At 28.7% G+C, this 21,596-nt stretch overlaps 1 protein-coding gene across 1 annotated transcript in view; it reads left to right on the top strand.

Moving 5' to 3' along the window:
- LOC113373913 (octopamine receptor Oamb-like) overlaps positions 1 to 21,596 on the top strand; it is a 247,040-nt gene that overhangs the window by 98,697 nt on the left and 126,747 nt on the right. Inside the window, exon 3 of the mRNA XM_026614180.1 lies at positions 1,791 to 2,027. Coding sequence (XP_026469965.1) covers positions 1,791 to 2,027 — 237 coding nt within the window. The remainder of the gene's footprint in view (positions 1 to 1,790; positions 2,028 to 21,596) is intronic.

The following is a 21,596-nucleotide window of genomic DNA, read 5'->3' on the forward strand; positions in this document are numbered from 1 at the left end:
CTTTTGAGCTTCTGAATTATTGAAAATTAATTATCGATGTCTGGATATTTGATTTTATTAATTGGAAATGCTTATTCCCTCATCATTTCTATCTCGGATAATGAAGCAGTGTTGTCAGGCCAAAAAGAACATTCAATTATTCGTCATAGTTCAAATTGACTCTGTCGATGACTGTGTTAATTATTGCAGAATGTTTTAATTATTGGAAAGATAATTGTTTGCATTCTGTTTAAATTATTTATTTTGATTGGCAACATTAACATGTTCTGTTTACCTGTTATTGATAGCGTCGGATATAATTAATTGAATAGTTTGATTTCGCTGAACTTTGTCTATTTTGGCATAATTATTATGATTTTAACTAACATCATGTTTATGATTATGGACATGTAAATTATTGCTTATATGTTATTTTGCATAATATCAACATTTGCACGTGTTTTGATCATTCAGTTAAATTTATTTTAGAAATCAGTTTGTTCGCTGAAATTATAGTTGCTACTGATTAATGCAATTTTGATTAAATAGAAATTTATAATTAGTTAATAATTTTTATATATTTTATTTAAAAAAAACTAAGAATTTGTACAAATAACGTGTGGAGCCTATCTCGTATTTATAAAATTAGCTAAAATTTAATTTAAAATCGGTATCATTTTTGATAGATATTTTGAAAAAAATGGAAATAAAAAAATTTTTAAATTTAAAAAAATTGCTAAACGTTTTTTTACAGCAAAATGTTTTTTGAATCTTTCATACTTTGTACTCTCAAATTATTATTTACACTTTCTGCTCCTTATCTTCAAAACGGCTGGGCTTGCCTTTACCAAAATCTATTCACTTTGCCTTCTCAAGAATGTAATTTTTTTTTAATAATTCATATCGGATGCTCTATTATCATAAAATACTCTTTCATTCATTTTTCGGGAACGGCTGGACCAACCTTCTCTCAAAACTAATCAACACTAATTGTTCAAATTAGTGCTCACAAAAACATCGATGAGAAATTGCACACATACATACGTACACACATAGAAACACATCTATTTTGTCTAAAGTATGCCAAAATGCTCATGAACCTTTGAAACGTGAAGATATGCAAAAAAATCAGTTTTGATTGTTGGACGATTGCAATAACACACTCTACGGGAAGTTAACAAAATACTTATTTAATTAAACCCACAAATTCTATTGTCTATGATTTTGTAATAATTTTAAAAAAATGCAAATTCATTTATTAATAATATTTTAATAAATTATTATAAATTTCTCCAGATTTTTTTGAAAGTTCAATGCATAAAAAATATAAATCTATAGTTTAATAAATTTTTTTCTTCTTTTTTTTTAAAATTTTATTGGCTTCCGCTTTACAGCATTTTTAGCCACCATCATATTTTTCTTAAACATTCACCATATAAATATACTATTTCTTTTTATATCCTAATCATCCATTAAATTTTCTTTCTTCAATCTTCATTCTTCTTCTTGTGTCTCAATATGTTCTGCCCATCTTCTAAACTAAACTTCTGTTTTCCTTCTTATTTCTAAACCAATTTTTTCTTGTATTCTACAAATTAACAATTCTTAATCTACTTTAATATTTTATATTTTTTAATTCTGGTATTCCTGGAGATTCGAACCGAATTCTTCCAGCGGGTGAGTCGAGACGCTCACCAACGCTTCTGAGTGAGCTATTCTCGCCACATAGTTTAATAATATGTAACATAATTCACAAAGATCAACAACATTCATAAAATTTGCAACTAATAACTTTCAATTATTACTTCCAGGTTTGGATATTCGGAAGCAGCTGGTGCCGAGCCTGGTTAGCCCTGGACGTGTGGATGTGCACAGCTTCGATATTAAATCTGTGCGCAATATCCTTGGATAGATATGTCGCTGTCACCAGGCCAGTTGCTTATCCGAGCATCATGTCTACGAAAAGGGCTAAGGGACTCATAGCCGGGCTTTGGGTTCTTAGTTTTGTGATATGTTTTCCACCTTTAGTCGGATGGAAGGATAAAAAGGTAGGAAAAATATTTTTATGTCTATTTGTAATTAAAATTCGACGTTAAGTTTTTTTATAATGACGTGTTGGACAATATTGATGCAAAATTGACTTTTTAATAAAGTACAACTGTTGTCAAATCGGTACTATTTTCAGTAAAGAAAATCAACGTGTTTTTAGGTTATAGGCATGCGGTTACATACAACCACTGGTGTTGTGCTAATATTTTTTGCCGGAACGCTAAAATTAAAAAACCGGTTCAAAAACCGGTTTTCATGTTCGTTCCGGTTCCGTTCGAAAAGGAAAGAAACAAAAATTATTACAAAACCTATTTTGCGCACATTTATGCATGTTTATTACAACAATAAGAATATTTAATAAAAATTAGTTGAATTATAATTTATAAAATTCACTTATTAAATCATTTTCTGTGTGTAACCATTTTGAAATTTTTTTTTGCCGGAACGCGTTCCGGCGCGTTCCGGCTCGACAACACCACTGCATACAACGTAATTACAATTACAATTTTTTATATAATTGAAGAATAGATATTAAAATTCATCATATTACACTATGCGACACTAATTTTTTTTCCAAATAAATTAATGTTGTGCCCCATCCAGCGACGGAGCCAACAAAATATAGGTTCTTCCTGCTGCTAAGTATCAAGCTGGTACCAAACTGTGAAGGTGAATCAGTAAAACAGATGAAGACTTTTGATGTTTATGCTTATTTCATGATTCTTGTACACTTTTCATATAACTTGAACACTGAACTTAAATTTAACTCCATTGATTACTAAATACTACTGAACATTATGACGACTGAACTATATTGATCTTAACTCATATGATGTTTTATAAATTTGCTAACAGCTCTAGTTTTTGAGATATGATAACATGCTAGTTTTGCCTCAAATTACAATAAAAAATTCAACATATTTGATTTTATGTTTTCAAAAGCCTTTTTATATGATTTTCGAACATGGATAAGGCCTGAATGATTTTGTCATAAGCTCCTACAATTGTCAGCAATCATGTGGATGTCTCATCTTCCTTGATATCGATCCTCTAAAGTCCTGATTTCTTGATACTCTTGCCCTGCTCTTCGCTAATATCCCCAAAATTTTGCAACAACCTTTCTGAATAAGAGTGCGAGTAAAGAATTCAAATCAAATATACGAGTTTTCAAGTGTTGTTTTTAACTTGGTTTCTGCATCCGTTACTTGGTAGACAGAAGATGTTGATGTTCTAGGTTGTTCATCATTGGCATAGATAAGGGTTGTGTAGCTGATTATAAGTAGACCTCAATACCATTGTGATTTTGGTATATGACTATTTGGCTTTATTGCCTGAAATTATTTTATTGGCATTTACCGCACAGAAGAAACAATCGTCGTGGTGATTTTAAGTTTTTTTTTTTCAAAAAAATGGGAGTATTAAAATTAAAACATTTGTTTTTTCTTCTGGATAATAACATAAACACACTACGCAATTTTTTCACATAGTATGAAGAACCCATATTTTCTCTATTTGTATTGATAAAGAGTCGAGCTGATTAGTTTTTGGCGAAGGCAGGTTTACCCGTTCCGAAGATACTGGGCAAAAAGTGCCAAAACGGTAACTCAGTTTTTGACATGATAAGACAAGTATTGACAAGATGAAGAAGGGAATAAATTTTTGGAAAGGCAGGTCCAGCGGTTATGGACTTTCAATAAAAATAAGTTAAAAAATGTCATTTTGCGGTCAAAAACGTTTATTGGACATATGTACATCGAATTATCACATATTTTGTAGAGATTTTAATAATGTGTACACATTTTGTATAATTTTTTTGGATTTCGTATCAAGATTTTGTACCGTAATTACGGCACGGAAAGTTCCAGCAATTTGCCTTAAGGTACGATGCCATGCACCTCACTTGTTTATTCAATAAACTGCAATAATTATAACCGAAATGACTAATTGGGGTAGTCCGCAAAACTGAAAAATTGAAGCTGTTACGAAAAAATGGAAGGTATACTTGAAATCAGCGTGCAATTCGAAATGTATTTAAAAAAATAAGTGTCATTTTTGTCGCGCAATGTTAAAAATCAAGCTATTGATGTTGCCACTAGCTACTAAAGCATACTTTGTCTTGCTATATAAAATTATTAATAAAAATTAGTTAACTTATATTAAAATTTGCTATTTATTTAGTCACAAAACCCTGAACATTTTTTCAATATTACATCACCATTAAACATGAGCTAAAATGAAACAATGTGCAATATATATCAAATTTCCCTCAACTGGGTCGTATATTGCTCAGATATTAAAATTCGCATGCGGTCCAAAGAGAAAATCGAAAAACAAGAACGAAATACGATGCATTTTCTCGTCACTAAGAATATAAAATATATTCTTCACAACGCACACGCGGTTTGAAAAATGGAAACGAGGAGCCGAGCGAAATTCAATCCGACAGGCGTCTGCCATGGCGAGCTAAGGATCATATTTATAAAATAAATAGACCGACAGCTAGATTTTTCAACAAGAAATTTTGATAAAAAATCACTTTATGATTTGTAGATGATTTGCAATAACCCAATATTCAATATGTTTATGTGGTGTTATGCTGAACAAGCTTTTTATCAAGGTTATAGACAAATGCATAAATTGCAGATAAGTTGCAACAATCTTGTGCCTATGTCCCTTAAATTAAGATAGTGAAATTAAAATGTATTTATAAATATACCCCAACATAGTTATGATAAATTATTTAACATGATGCGCAATAATAGTTTAAATTAAATATAATCTGAAATTTATAATAATTATTAACTTCCCGTATGGTGAATTATAGTAATCGCAAAAAAATCATAAATTATTTTTTTTGCATATCTTTACGTTTCAAACATTTCTAAACATTTTGGCATACCTTAGAAAATATAGGTGTATGTGTGTGTGTGTGGATGTGTGTATGTTTAGATACAATTGTTCATCCACGATTTCGGGCGCACGAATCAACCAATTTGAATGATTCTGGAAACATTCGATTACTATTGATAGGAAGACGTGTTGAATAGTTTTTTAGTATGGTAGATGCAACCGTTTCGAAGATATGGAAGAAAAGGTGCCAAAAATGTTAATTTAGTTTTTAGAGAGCGGAGCGCCAGATTTGAATGATTCAAAAAAACATTTTACTTGTATTAAAAGTAAAAATTGGGCTTTTGGGGATTCCATAAAAAATGCTATTTAGCAGTCAAAAATGATTAAAATAATAAATCAAATTATCAGGTATTTTATAGAAATTTTAATAATTGGTACAAATTAGTACAATTATATGGGTTCCGTACCAATGATTATACAATAGTCTGCAACGCGGGTCTAAAATAACTTCACAGCGCAATTGCTTTGCAAAAAAGTTTAAACGGTCAAAAAAATTTGAATTACAAAAAAACACAACTTTTTTAAGTTATCTTGATTAAAAATTTCAAAATTTTCAAAAGTCTAATTTTGTATTCTTTGAATTTTAAAGTTTTTTTAAAAATCTCATTTTTCAGTACGAGAAGTACCAGCAATTTGCCTTAAGGTGCTATAACATACACAACTTGTATTACATTTATTTGTTTACATTGTTTACTAAATTTTTTGATAAAGAATAATAGTAATGTTATAAATTGGTAGCCAATATTGCGCCCACATATTGTTTTTATTAGTTTAAATGTAATGCTCTAATAGTGATGATTTTGACTGCCAGCTATATATTTTAAAGCATAGTACATTTCAAATAAATGATGACTTAATTAATTTCTAGGTGCAAAAAAATCTATGTACAAAAAGCGTCATAGTTGTGCTTAACCGCATAGTTTTTTTTTCAAAATAGTATAGTCTACAAAGACTGTGAAGTTACAATTAATAGAGTTGATAATATCAGCATTATGGTAAAACATTATTTAAATTATTATTATCAAAATTGTAATTATATAAACCTTACTTTATGGGTACCAAAAATTTAATAAATTTACTTGTTCTCACCTAATTTATAAATATTAAATATAATTAGATATATGGCTGACTTGATTAACGTCTAACAGAAAAAATATATGATTTAAAATCTCAAATTAACATCAAACTAAATTGAATACTTAACATAATTTGCATAAAATTTTTGAAGAATGATTTTTTAATATTTTTTATTTCAATAACTCAGCTATATTGGATAGATATGATAACGAATCTATAAATCAGTGAATCTGTAAAGATAATTGGAAAGTTTCACTCGTTTGCACGGCATGCAAATTTTGTAAACAAAATGCAAAACCGCTACACAAATTGCGTGACAATTTGTGTGCCATCTAATATCATCCCGAGGTATTTTGTTGATGGTTTAACTGAAATTGTCTTTCGAGAGTTGATTAATTTAAATCGGCCTCAAAATGAAAACATTTTATAGGATATTGAAGCCAGGTTTAAAATTTGATTCATTAAATTCTCGTGTAGCAACAAGTTATTCATATAAAGGACAGACAAAACATCCCGAATAAACTCGAGCTCAGCAGAACAATTTGCTCAGATTGTTTTGCTCTGGATTACTTTTACGATTTTGTACTCTTCGAGAGGAAAGGCGCACTCTTGATGTGGCAACTTTTTTCCGCTTAAAACGCTTTCACTGAATTTATCTATTCTTATAAAGAAGATTTAAAGTAAAGTTATTATATTTTATATAACATTACGTTGAAATAGAAATGCTTTTCATTTGCAACAAAATGTTTCTTGTCAGCAGCTACGTCAGCCTTATATCAAAGAGTACTGATTACGCTTTTTGCTGGAAAATATAGATAACTAGTGGCGTACGGCATCGGGTCTTAAGGCAAATTGCTCAAACTTCCCGAAGCGTAACGAAATGTTCGAGGAATATTAAATTTTACAAAAAGATTATTATAAATACAGTTATATTGTCTAATATTTATGAGAATTATATAAACTGAATTACAATTTTTTTATATACTTTTTATATACTTTATTTAATAGCAATCAGAATTTACAAAAATTCTATGAGCTATTGTGCTCATACTCACGCACAGTCATACACACACACATAATTAAATTGGCTGAATTTTTAAAAATTATAATAGATGCCACTCCATTGAGTGCACAACTAATCTAGCTGAGGTGTATAACGAGGGCTGAGTCTGGTCTTTATCGAGATTGATTTATCTTCAAATCAAATGGAACTTTTCTCTTGAGCCTCCTAGATTGGGGTTCTTCAAGAAGATGTTTCACTATTTCATTGGAATGGAATTACAACTTCTGAAAATGGCGATGACTGGTACTGCTAATTACATCTTTCACAAATGGCATGTTTAAGTCGTCATGAATAATTTTGTTACTGACATACCATGGAGCGTTTACGATCTGCCTAGGAATTTTTGATTGAGCTCGTTGAATTGATTCAATGTGAGATTTTAGGTTGTTCCATATCGGTTTTATTATTGTTTTATATATTAGTAGCTTGCTTTCAATAGGTAATTTGGATTTGTTACCTATGAGCCAGTAGAGTTCCTTAGGTCTATTTTTTACTAGAGATATTTTCGAAAGTATGTGTTGCTTCCAGGTTAGATTGCCATCTAATATCATCCCGAGGTATTTTGTTGATGGTTTAACTGGAATTGTCTTATCATGAAATTGAACGGCTAGGCAAAAAGATTTGTTGAATGTGAATATTATATGAGTTGATTTATTGTCATTGATTTTTATGCGCCATTTGCTAGTTTATTCATCAATGACTCTTAGATGACTCTGAATTACAAAGTTAAAATTATTCATATAAAGTATATATAAGTGAGCCTTAGAACTATTTCTATTTTCTGCACTATTTGACTTGTATCTCCATAATGGCTGGACTTGCCTTTGCCAAAAACTAATTAGAACATTTCCCTTTCAATAGTAATTGAATGTTTTTTGAACCATTCAAATCGGTTGATCCGTACGCTTGAAAAGGTGAAAGAAAAAATGCAGACATACAAAAGACACAACCACACATTTTTTTTTCTGAGGTATGCCAAAAATGTTCAAAAACCTTCAAAACGTGAAGATATTCAAATATTTTCTCTTTCGATTTTCGGCTTATTACTACAACCCTATGGTAAGTTAAAACTAAAAAATTTGAAACTAAAAATCATTAGTATTTAAAAAATGTTCAGGGTAAAAATATATCAAATAGAGATGTGTTAATCATTGGCTTGCCTTCCAAAAAAAAGACGTAGTTATAATATCATCACTCATAAAAACCATATAGTACTACTAAGTTTTGATTGCTGTTCAAATATAAAATTGCTATAAATTAAATTATAATAATCCGATTGAACTTCTAAATTTATGTCCATCAAATAACATGTTATGCATATGCCTGCTTCGATTTCTGCATACTATACATAACCTATGGCAAATATCGATGTCAATATATCTAACAAATCCATCACAGTTGAGTTCAATTCAGCACAGTAAAGGTCTCCAAGTAAAAACGAGATTGGAAACCTTTTCAATATCAACAGTCCATTAATCTTAAACCTCTGGCAAAACATTTCGCAGAAATTCGAAATTTCGTCCATAATGCAATGTCATGTCAGATCAATCATAGTAGTGCACGTGCGAGTACATGTACATATCGATCAATTCATCCATGAACTTTAACAAGAGTGATACAGATCGGCGGAGGAGCAGAACTCGTGTGGAAAATGTAGGGATATACATTTCGGATCGGTATATGATCATCTGGGAGAGTTTCAAATATATTTATATGCTATAATATAATTTCAGTAATATACTCCGATACATTTATTCGCCTAAACAAACACATTGTTAACTTCTCTTATGGTCAGTTATTTTAATCGTTAAAAAATAGAAATTTAACATTTGTGTGTGTGTGCACATGTATGGATACAATTTCGTGCGCCAAATATTATTATTTTTTTAAAAACAAAAAACATTTTTGAAAAAATTTTACTTCGAAAAAAATTAGATTTTTGAGAAACTATGAATTTGATAAATAATTACTTTTCTTTAAAAAAAATTTTTTCTTTGAAGAAAAAATGTTTTCTTTATTTTGGCATAGTTTGGAAATTCTAAACTTTTTTTCAAAGCAATCGTACTGCTTTAACTGCATAGAGACGAAATGTCAAAGCGCGTAAGCGCCGCGTCGCCGTCTAACGGATAAACATTGGTACGGAACCCATAGGAAACAAAATTCATACTTATTGTAAAATCTCTATAAAATATCTGATAATTTGATGTGCATATGTCTAATGATCATTGATCGCCAAATGGCTTTTTATTTTACTTTTTTTATTAGGTTTCCGAAACTGCTAGACCTGCCTTCATGAAAATTTGACCAGTTGTTCATGTTGCCAATACAAGTGAAATATTTTTGAATTTTTAAAATCGGACGCTCCGTTCTCTTAAAAACCATGTTACCGTTTTTGGCACTTTTTGCCCCTTATCTTCGGAACGGCTAGACCTGCATCCACCAAAAACTAATCAGCGCGTCTCCTTATCAATACAAATCGAATGTTTTTTGAATTATTTAAATCGGTTGATCGGTGTTCTCGAAATCGTCGACGAAAATTTGTATCCGCACACACACACACGCACACACACACACGCACACACATACACACACACACACTTACACATACATCCATTTTTTCTAAAGTATGCCAAAATATTCAGAAACCTTTGAAACGTTAAAGATATATAAAAAAATTCATTTTCAATTTTTTTGCGATTGCTATAACTTACCCTACGGGAAGTTAATAAATACTATAAATTGAAGGACATTGTCTAATATTTATAAGAATTGCATAATTAAACTGAATTGCAAAGTTAAAATTATTTATTTTAGGTATATTAGTGAGCTTTAGAACTTTAGGTAGAATTAAAATTAAAATCTAAATTATATTCGATATTCAATTTTTTTTTTGGAAATTAAAAAAAAAATCAAAACGTGAAGAAAAATTATCAATATAGATTTTTGGACGGTTACAATAACTTACCCTACAGGAAGTTAAAAATTTGATTTCAATTCACAGGGACACGTGCTGTTTTGGTAAAGACAGGTCCAACGGTTTCGGAGATACAAAGCTAAATGTGCAGAAAATCGCAGTTTTTGAGAGAACGAAGACCTGATTTGAATTATTGAATAAACTTCTTGCTTATCTTGACGAAACGATTATTCTTGGGTGAAGCAAAAATTTTTTTTATTCCAAAATTTAAAAAAAAAAAAATTATATATAAGAGCCTTCATTCTAACTCAGCTTGATTAAATTTTGTTAACTTCACGTAAGGTAGGCTATAGTAATCGCAAAAAAGTCGAAAATTAAAATGTTTATATATCTATACTATTCAGAGCTTTTTGAACACTTTGGCAATGGATGTATGTGTGTGTATATACGTACGGATACAATTTTTCGTCGACAATTTCGCGAACTCGGATCAACCGATGCAAATAATTCAAAGAACATTCGATTCTTATTAATAAGGAGACGTGCTAATTAGGTTTTGGCGAAGGCAGGTCTAGCCGTTTTGAAGATACGGGGCAAAGAGTTCCAAAAACGGTAGTTCAGTTTTTGAGAGAACGGAGCGTCCGATTTAAATAATTTAAAAAACATTTACTTGTATTGACGAAATTAACAACTGTCGAAATTATTGTGAAGGCAGGTCTAGCGTTTCCGGAGATCCAATAAACAAAGTAAAAAATAATGCAATTTGGCGGTCAAAAATGATCATTAGACATATGCACATCGTATTATAGCTCTAAATCAGCGATGCAGCGCGTTTAAAATTTTCTAAAAAAATCAAAATTAGAAAAACAACTGGCGAAATTTTTGTGAAGGCAGATTTAGCGTTTCCGAAGATTCAATAAAAAAAAGCCATTTAAAATGATCATTACACATATGCACATCGTATTATCAGATATTTTATAAAGATTATAATAAATGAGTAGAAATTTTGGGCGCATTTATATGGGTTTTGTACCAAGGTTTACAGGTTAGACTATGACGCGGCGCTCAGGCGCTTCGATATAACTCTAAATCTGGTATTCAGCGCGATTGCTTTAATAAAATGTTTAAAATTTTCAAAAAAAAAAATCAGAATTTTTCAAAAATCTAATTTTCTCAAAGTTGTTTTAAAACATTTAGTGTTTGGTACGAGAAGTTCCAGCAATTTGCCTTTAAGGCACGATGCCATGCACCACTAGTCAGCAATTAATTCTAGTTTATTGAGTTTTCATGTATACATATATAAAAGTTGTTTTCCAATTTATAAGTTCTCATATTTTATCAAACACCAATAATAAGAGTTATAGTATTTATAATAATATATTTAAAACATTTGAGATTTCTCGAATGTTTCATTGCAGTACGGGAAGTTCCAGAAATTTTTCTTAAGACACGATGCCATGCACCAAAAGTTTACTATTTAAATTGTTATAAAAATGAAGTATTCCTTCTCGGTGCATTTCTTCTATAAGCTCTGGAATTTCGCTTATTTCACAATTGCTATCTTTTGACATTTATCATTCAGCTTCTACATAATTAGTTTCATACTTACATGTGATCTAAAGGTGTGTTCATAATAATTAATTGACGAGCTTTTGCAAAACTTTATTAAAGTTTAATAAGCTTCCTTTGCGATTGCAAGTATTTAGTCATGTTCATATATTTAATGCATGGTGAACAAGTCGCGACGCGGCACAAACTTTCTTGTCAAGCTCATCGGAATTGCAAATATAATATTTTGCCAGGGCTGAAGCATTTAAAATGAGTTTATATAAAAACGTTTCTGAATCTTTAGATCATAATTTCTTTCTTTTCCAGATCGTATCTAGACAAGATTTCACTCCATAACCCTTTCCATTTAGAGTTCCTTTTTCATTCAAAAAAACTTTTTACGAATTGTTCACTGTTACAAATTACGGTCTTCTTTTATTTTTCAAGATCAACGTCTGAGATTGGTTGCTACAAAAGCATTCAGTTTTCTTTTTCGAGATCTTTCTTCCAAGCATAAACATCTTACGTGATAAATGAACATACCCAATCGGGATAATCCTGCCTAAATCGTGTTACTCAGGGAGATGAAATCCTATGTATCTAGTACGGAACCTGGGAGGGTATATATTCACAGTATAATTTTCAAAATTTTATAGATTATATCGAATTTATATCACACAAATTACTAGGCTTAAAATATTAACTTACTTGGCGTAAGTCATAACCGCAAAAAATCTAAAAAAATTATAGGTCATTTTACGTTATAAAGTATTTGAACATTTTGGCATTTGGTATATGTGTAGGTTTGTGTGTGTTTTTGGATGTGTGTATTAGCAGATACAATTTTTCCTCGACGATGTTGAGAGCGCGGATCAACCAATTTGAACAATTCACGAAGTATTCAAAAAGTTATAATCAACTAATGATGCTGATTAGTTTTTCCGTTTTGGAGATTTGGAGCAAAGAGTGCAAAAAATAGTCATGCCGTTTTTTAGTAAACGGATCATCCGATTAGAATGATTCAAAAAATATTTAGTTGTGTTAACGGTATGAAGAAATTCCAACCAAAATTCTACCTGCTAGCGAGAAAAATCCAGATTACTTGTAATATAGCATGATTTTTGCTAAAAAAAATTATTCACTCGGATTAATCTGATAATTACTCAGTCTTTTCACTATGAAATTAAAAATCTTCTACAGAAATATGAATTTAATTCCAATAAGTTTTGTGTTACACGATTTTAATTTTAACAGTATTCTAATATGATCAAAGAAAGTTCATTATTTTACATAATTAGTTACAAGATAAATATAATATTGCATAAAATTATTAGTATTTTTTGATAGTTTATTGATATTATTATTAACTCCCCGTAGGCTAAAGTTATAGTATTGGGCCAAAAATCGAAAATGAACATTTTTGCATAACTTCACATTTTAGAGTTTTCTGAATTTCCGTTTCGGAGATACGAAGTAAAGAGAGCAGAAAATAAAAATCGAGATTTTGAGAGAAAGGAGTATCCGATTTGAATGATCCAACAAACATTCAATTTGTAATGATTGGGAGAAGTTGTGTTTAGTTTTTGGTAAAGGTAGGTCCAGCCGTCTTGGAGATACCGAGCTAATTATGCCAAAAATGGCAGTTTTTGAGAGAACTAAGCATCCGATTTGAATGATTCAAAGAACTTTCCGTTTGTGTTGAGAAAAAAAAAATTGTATGTCGAATATAATTCAGATTATAATTTTAATTCTGGCTAAAGTTCTGAAGCTCACTTATATACTTTAAATAAATGATTTTAACTTTGTAATTCAGTTTATAAAATTCTTATAATTTATAATAATCTATTTAAAAACATTTGAAATTTTTCGAACATTTTGTTACGATATGGTAAGTTCCAGCAGTTCGTCTTAGGACACGATGCCGTACACCACTAGTTTAATATTATGGTTATCGTTCTTGTCAATTTTTTGACAAATGTAAACGTATTTTTTTAATTCCTAATTGAAAATTCATGATTTATATATATATATATATATATATATATATATATATATATATATAAGTGTATTATTATATATTTGCTTACTAATTTTTATTACTGCTGACAAGGCACCCGTCTATTAAGGTAGTTGACAATCTGTAGCTCAGCCGAGAGTTAAAAAGTTGAAAAGCTACTAGCGCTATAATGAGGTACATGAAAAGTTTTTGGGAAAAAAGCGGGAAAAATAGGAAAAACGGAGGAAAGGAAAACGCTAAAATAAAATACCACGCAATAAAATTCTCTAAGCTGGATAATTTCGTTGAAGAAAAGTTTTGCATAAGCTGTATATTACATTTAAATTATAGTTGGGTTTCGAGCGCTGAAGTGAAAATTAAAACTATTTTTCAACAATTAATTAGGGTTTGAAAAATTCAATTTATAAAGTATTTAATTTTATTTAAAAGTTTTGTGAAATTGGTTTTATGTGGAAAGTTGTATAGATGTATACATTGATCTATCGTATTACATGTTCATATGAAAGTATGAAAATTATTTTCAAACTTTAGACTTATAGATGAGCAATAAAATATGAACAAATACTTGCTGTATAGGGAATGAATTTGTTATAATATATAAACCCAAAAGTATAAAAACAAGAAAAAAAGAAAAAAAAATATGATGATTATTATATATGTACATATAATATAATGATTAATAAAGTAAAAAATCCATTTTCATTAATTGAGTCAAAGTCATCAACTGGTTTTTAGTCTTTCTCTATTGATGCTTTGAAAAATCTACAATAATTATGAAAATCTAGTTGTAAGTGGTAAAGTGCCTTGAGGATAATTTCATGCACTTTCCGATATATGTACATAACCTAATTAAACGATTTTAATTCAATTTTTACATAATCTAACAGGCCACCTTCTACTTATTCAGTTGTGCACTACTCCACCTGTATACCTGCCTGCTTTTCTCAAATTTGATATATTACTGTTATTGGAGTACAAATATTAAGAATGAGCTTTGAAGTTATGAGCTTTTAATTTTCTAATGTGGAAGGATAGTAAATGTGGAGTAGTAAACAATTTTTACCACAAAGGATTTCAAAATATCTCAAATATATTTTCATTTCATGTTATTAAATTTTAAAACTATTTTTTGAAATACTCTCGTGAAATATAAGTAGTTTTTTATAGCTTCAGGATACCGCAAGATATTATAACTTTGTTCAGTAATTTTTATACAGCATGCTGTATGTGGCCTACTTTTACTTTATCTAAAACTCGAAATAACGTTGATTTATATATGTTTTTGAAGTCATAATGTTATGTAAATTGAGCGACGCACAACGCAGAAGGGAACAACCAAATGAATTTCTGAACTTGTGTCCCTGTTTTAGAGTTTATAAGTGAGGCACTGGTAAAAAATTTACTCAAAAATGCTTAACATCGTATTAATAAATAGTGGTGTATAGCATAGTGCCTTAAGGCAAATATTCTATATTCAAAAAAAAACATGAAATGAAAAAATCTTTTCCCAAAAGCAATCGTTTTTTCAATAGAAGCAGATTTTTTTTGAATTTTTCAAGTCGGACTCTTCTTTCTCTCAAAAACTGCATTATTTTGTATATTTAGCTCTATATCTCCGAAACGACTGGATTTTCCTTCGCCAAAAACTAATCTTCACTTCTCCCCATCACTACGAATTGAATGTTTTCTAGATGATCCAAATCGGATGCTCCGTTCTCGCAAAAACTCGATTTTTAAGTTCTGCACTCTTTGCTTCGTATCTCCGAAATGGCTAGACCAACTTTACCAAAAACTAAGCAGCACGTCTCCTCATTAATCGACTGTGTTTTGAATCATTCAAATCGGGTGTTTTGTACACCCGAAATCGTCGTCGAAAAATTGTATCCACACTTACACACACATCCATTTTTTTCTAAGACATGACAAAATGTTCAGAAACCTCTGAAATGATAATATATGCAAAAAAAATCAATTTGGATTTTTGGACGATTACAATTAATACTAAAGTTAATTAATATTAATTTTTCATCAATTATTTATCTTAAACATAATAACCATACAACAAACTCAATTAAATCTGGATATAAAATAAGGAACTAATTTGTAAAGAAAACCAATATGAAATAGATTTAATTTTAAAACACTTAGATTTTTTTAAGTTATATTTTATAGTTTGATTGGATATTTATTTCTTATGGCCTGTTTCAATTATCATAATTCTACGATTATTTTTAAACAAAAAACTATCAAAAAAATGATTGTATCGAATTTAAATAGAATTTTAAACCAAGATTTGATAAATTAAAATTGTTGTTCTTGTAGTAGGAAACACATTTGTCAATTGAATTTGATTGTTATAATACCATTTTTGATATATTACATTCAGATAGCAAATATCTATCATTATTACATTAAAAACTATATGTATATGTATACATATATATATATATATATATATATATATTTATATTATATACCTGTGTGTGTGTGTGTGTAAAGTCGCTAAGTGCAACTTTCAATGCATAAATCGCTCTAACAATTCTAAATTTTTACAAGGTTCAAAAAGTATATTATAATTATGTGTTTAATTGAACATTTTTTATAACAATTTATAACTATTTTTGAAAATATTGAAAATAATCTATTTTTGAGAACTTATTAATAACTTAATCTATAATTGTTTCATTTGATTTAGAATCTTTTAAATAAATTATTTGAAAAATGTCAGGTTTTAGGTCTGTGGATCGATATCAAAATCAGTTTGTATTTATAGAAAGTTATTATATATTTTTCAAATGATTTAATTAAAATAAAGTATTTTACCTGAATATTATAAAATTATTTTTATTTTTAATTCTGAACTTAATTATTTTAAATTACATTTTTTTAAATTTTATGCAATGATACTTACTCTGGCTCGTTTATAAAACATTTGATGCAAGGTAATAAATTATAATCTTTTGGTTGTACTCTTTATGTTAGAACAAAACTACTTATTAAATAATTTAATGTGTATATTAAGTTAACATAAAAACATAGCTTTTATTAAACTATTTCAGTATAATTTCCACCAAATGCCCGTCTATGTTGTATTTATACTGGCTTCGCGCTTTGCCAGCAGGTACATGGACATTTAATTGCATTTTCATAGTCAAGTGGACTTGTGCACAATGATTAAATGCTTTTTTGATTACTCAAAACAAATACTAATACCAGAAAAATGTACAAATTATATAACGTTTTAATTTTTACTTTATATTTAATCATAAATTGCGATAGAGTTAAAAATAATACTTATTCTGGCTCGTTTATAAAACATTTGATTCAAGGTAATAAATTATAATCTTTTGGTTGTATTCTTTATGTAAAAACAAAACTACTTATTAAATAATTCAATGTGTATATTAAGTAAACATAAAAATATAGTTTTTATTAAACTATTTCAGTATAATTTCCACCAAATGCCCGTCGTATGTTGTATTTATACTGGCTTCGCGCTTTGCCAGCAGGTACATGGACATTTAATTGCATTTTCATAGTCAAGTGGACTTGTGCACAATGATTAAATGCTTTTTTGATTACTCAAAACAAATACTAATACCAGAAAAATGTACAAATTATATAACGTTTTAATTTTTACTTTATATTTAATCATAAATTGCGATAGAGTTAAAAATAATTTGATAGCTACGTTGTAATTTTCTATTCACCAGGTTTGCAATAAAGTATGCTATTGCAATTGCAATCATTATAAATCATATTTATAATGTTAATTAATATTTAATAAATAATAATCATCAACATTAGTATCATAATTTAGGCAAGTATTATAATTTCAAAAAATAATTAAATAATTTATACAACTAGCAATTTCAACCTATTTTTGTATAAATTTTGATATGGTATTCCAAATATTCATAATTATACATTTGAATATTATTTTCCTACAGAATTTAGCAAGTTATTTTAATTAAAAAAGAGTTCACAATACAGTCAATGATTCACAAATACATTCTATGTAATTATGAATATTACAGTCCCCATTATTTCATAAAGCCAAAAACTTTTTATTTTTAATTATATATAATTAGTCATGGAAATGTAGAATGAAACTTTTAAACTTTATTAGAATAAAACTTTTTATGTAAAATAATTATTCCACTTCTGAATTCAGGCTCAAAATAAAATTGTGTCATAGAAAAATATATTGTTATAATAAATTACAAGAAACTTATAATTAAGTACTATTTATAATATATATTTTTGGTTTTCAATTTATAATGGAAGTAAAACAAATCAAAATATTATGATCACATGTCCTAATTATAAATTACGATTTTGAATAAATTAAAAATTTAAGCAAATGCTTACCTTAGCATAAAATTGATTTAAAAAAGAGTGCGGGTAAGGTTCACACGCGATTGAAGTAAAACTTATTTGTTATCAATATTATGGGGTATCTAGAACTGTATAAGATGGCATTTAAGTAACAATAAATACATTTTATGTTATTACTAATGTTTATTAGTAATATGGTAACACTTATGATGCACACATTTAAAAGTGTCAACCATTATATACATTTATACAGTGTTAAATTATAAATTATATATGTATAATGGCATTAAAAATATGTATAATATTTAGAAACAATAATGTAATTAAAGCCATACTCCAAATATGACATGATCGGTTTGTCATTGTAATTAGCATTTCGAAACGAACCTTCATTAGAGAAATAAAGTAATTGCTGATTTATGAATTATATAATATTTGTTCACACAGTGGATTATGTTAAACAACGCCTATAATATTATTTTTGCAACTTCACTCATCATGTAATTGTGTTTGAAGAACTTCATGTAATTAAAATTAAAATACATTCATTGACTGCGTGTATTTTTTTTACTTTTTCGCTGGCGATATAATGTCATTCTTTGAACAGCTGTTATATCTGTTTCGCCTAAAAAATATTTTCCATTTTAATAACTTCAAAGATCTATAGAAACTACGAATAATATACAAATAATTTCTAATCAATAAACTCACGTTTATCATTTTACGTTTTATTACTTACAAGGAACATGATAAAATATTCTTCTGATTCAGGCATTTTTCATTAAATCAAGATTTGTACTAGTATGTAACTTTAAAATGTTTATTTATCAATGCCGATTTCCTTGTTGATATTTATACGCATACAACGTTGACGCCGGTACGCATGCAACGACAGATCTATATTCATATACGCGACGACTAATCACAATCGACCCGTATAGAAATGATATCATCGAGGGCGAATGACGAATCATTGGCACTCGACTCTTATTTTATCTGCCGTAACGCATTTCTGTTGCATTTGTACGGATTTACACCCTAGTCGCGCCTAAAAAAGTTTTACTTCAAAAATTATACTTTTATTATGGATTTTAAAAATTGCCGATTATCTCCTGGAGGCAACGCCATAAGAATTAAAGCGATAGCTGCTTATACATCTTTTTTCTCAACTTTTAAATATTGTTGTAAAAAAATTTTAAACTTCACTTTTTTTGAGATATTCGTGGTCGACATTTTTACATCCTCAAATTGAACTGGTTTATTATGGTGATATATAACATTTCTAAGCAATTTTGATTTTAATATAATGATGCCCGTATTGCTTCATTATAATTATATTTTATTTATAGTATCTCTAATGTTATAAAATCTAGTCCACCTCAGTACATTTAAAGTCTCAGAATGAACTGGTTTATTCTGCTGACATATTGTGAACTACATTCTTTCTAAAGTCCGATTCAAATCAATTTTCCAGCGACTAACTCTTTCTGTGCTTTAAAGTTTCTTTGAAATCGGTGCAACCTTTTCAGTATAATGTCTTTCGTGTATCAGAATATAAAGTGTAACATTACTGACATTTTGTTGTCTTGCATTTTCTGAATAATTCCTTACAATTCATGTCTCACTTTAGCAACTTGCAAAGTGGAAAGGTCATTAATAATCGGAAACATTCTAATGCATGCTATCGATTTTTTTTTTGCAACATGCAATTTGAGGCAAAAGGAAGAGTGGACTATTAATGTAAATGGCAATCCAACGAAACATTTTTATATGTTGGTAAAAGTTCTGGTACATGTTAGGTACTATTGATTGTATTTAATTATGTATTGCATCTGCAATGAATTTGTCGATTTTCCTCAAACAATATGATTTCTGTGATGTGATCGATTGAATAATATATATATTGAAATTTTGAAAATTTATCAAGAAAATTGTCAAAATATATCTTCTCAATGACGAGTGTTGTATTTCACTATTATCTCAAATTGTTCACATTGAACCTTATCTTTACTTTTTATTTACGAGCTTAAATATTATATTTATCAACATTTTATATTAAACGTAATTTACATATCATATTAAACGTCTCAAAATTTTTGTAAAAGTTTTTCACTTACATCATGTTTCTTATATTACTTTTAAATTTTATTTTTTATTAGTTCTTTTATCGATTTCCGACGTTATTTTAAAAAAATGTAATTACACAATTGAGAAGGGGTGTCATCCCCCCGGGGGGTGATGGCGCAACCCGTATTATTTTCGCTTTTGAACTTGAGGGTAAGATAAACCTAATTCCAAAATTTCATTCAATTCGGAGAACAGTAAAAAAAATTCAGAGGTTATACCCTTTTTTTATCTCCGTTTACTGCACTAACAACATATAATTAATTGAAAATTTAAAATTTGCACATATAATTAAATATTAAATTTATTTCATATTCTTATAATAAAATTATTTTAAAATTATAAAATATAAAAACAAAATATAATTTAGGGATATCTAAATTTGGGAATTTAGTTAATATATCGAGATTTGTGTAATCACACTAATATTAAAAATAGGTAGAACTAGTGCTGTATGGCATCTTGCCTTAAGGCAAAATGCTGTAACTTCCCATACTTCAAATGGATTATTATAAATATTGTAACTTTCATTATTCTTATTTTATTAAAATTAAATAAGCAAAACTTAATCAATTGGATTTAAAATGAAAAACATTGTCACATATTTGGAAGTATATTTGATAAACTGAATTGCAAAGTTAAAATATTTTTTTTATTTGAAGTATATAAGTAATGTTTAGAACTTTAGCTGAAATTAGAATTGAAATCGTAATTATTTTTCGATAGTTAAATTTTTTTGCAAAATAAAAAAAATGAATTAAAAAAAATCTTTCCATAAAGGCAACCGTTTCGTTAACACAAACAGAACGTTTTTTTAAATCATCCTAATCGGATGCTTAGTTCTCTTAAAAACTGAAATTTCTTGCACATTTAGCACTATATGTTCGAAACAGCTGGCCCTGCTTTTGTCAAAATCTAATCACCACTTCTCATCATTATTATGAATCGGAAGTTTGCTGAATCGTTATTTAAATTAGTTGATCAGTCATTTTTAACACTTTCTGCTCTATATCTCCGAAGTCGCTGAACCTGCCTTCATCAAAAACTAATCAGCACGCCTGTTCATCAATAGGAATCAAAGGTTTTTTTGACCATTTAAATCTGTTTATCCGTACGCCCGAAATCGTCGACGAAAAACTGTCTCCACGCATACCCACACATCATTTTTTTCTGAGGTATACCAAAATGTTCAGAAACCTCTGAAACGTGAAGATAAGCAGAAAAAATATTTTCGATTTTCGGCCCATTACTATAGCTTACCCTACGATAAGATAATAAATGTTATATACGCGACATTAAATAATTCTATTTTGTAGAGTATAACAAAATTCAAATAGTAATTTTTAAAAACTCTACTTTGGACAGAACATAAAAGCAAATATTATTAATATCATAGATTTTATCAAACATTGCACAATCCATTATGTTATAAAATTATTTAACCACCATTATCCAATCCGATTATAAACTATATCCTAATAGAAAATATTTTTCCATTCATGCATTTTCAATTATAAAATAATGGCTGCAGAGTGAATTTTGAAGTCTTCTCGACCAAATAATTTTGCAATATGATG

This window comes from Ctenocephalides felis, unplaced genomic scaffold (assembly GCF_003426905.1).
Source record: "Ctenocephalides felis isolate EL2017-DRISC unplaced genomic scaffold, ASM342690v1 CF-g0.4_SCAFFOLD_01604, whole genome shotgun sequence".
NCBI classification, from domain to species: domain Eukaryota; kingdom Metazoa; phylum Arthropoda; class Insecta; order Siphonaptera; family Pulicidae; genus Ctenocephalides; species Ctenocephalides felis.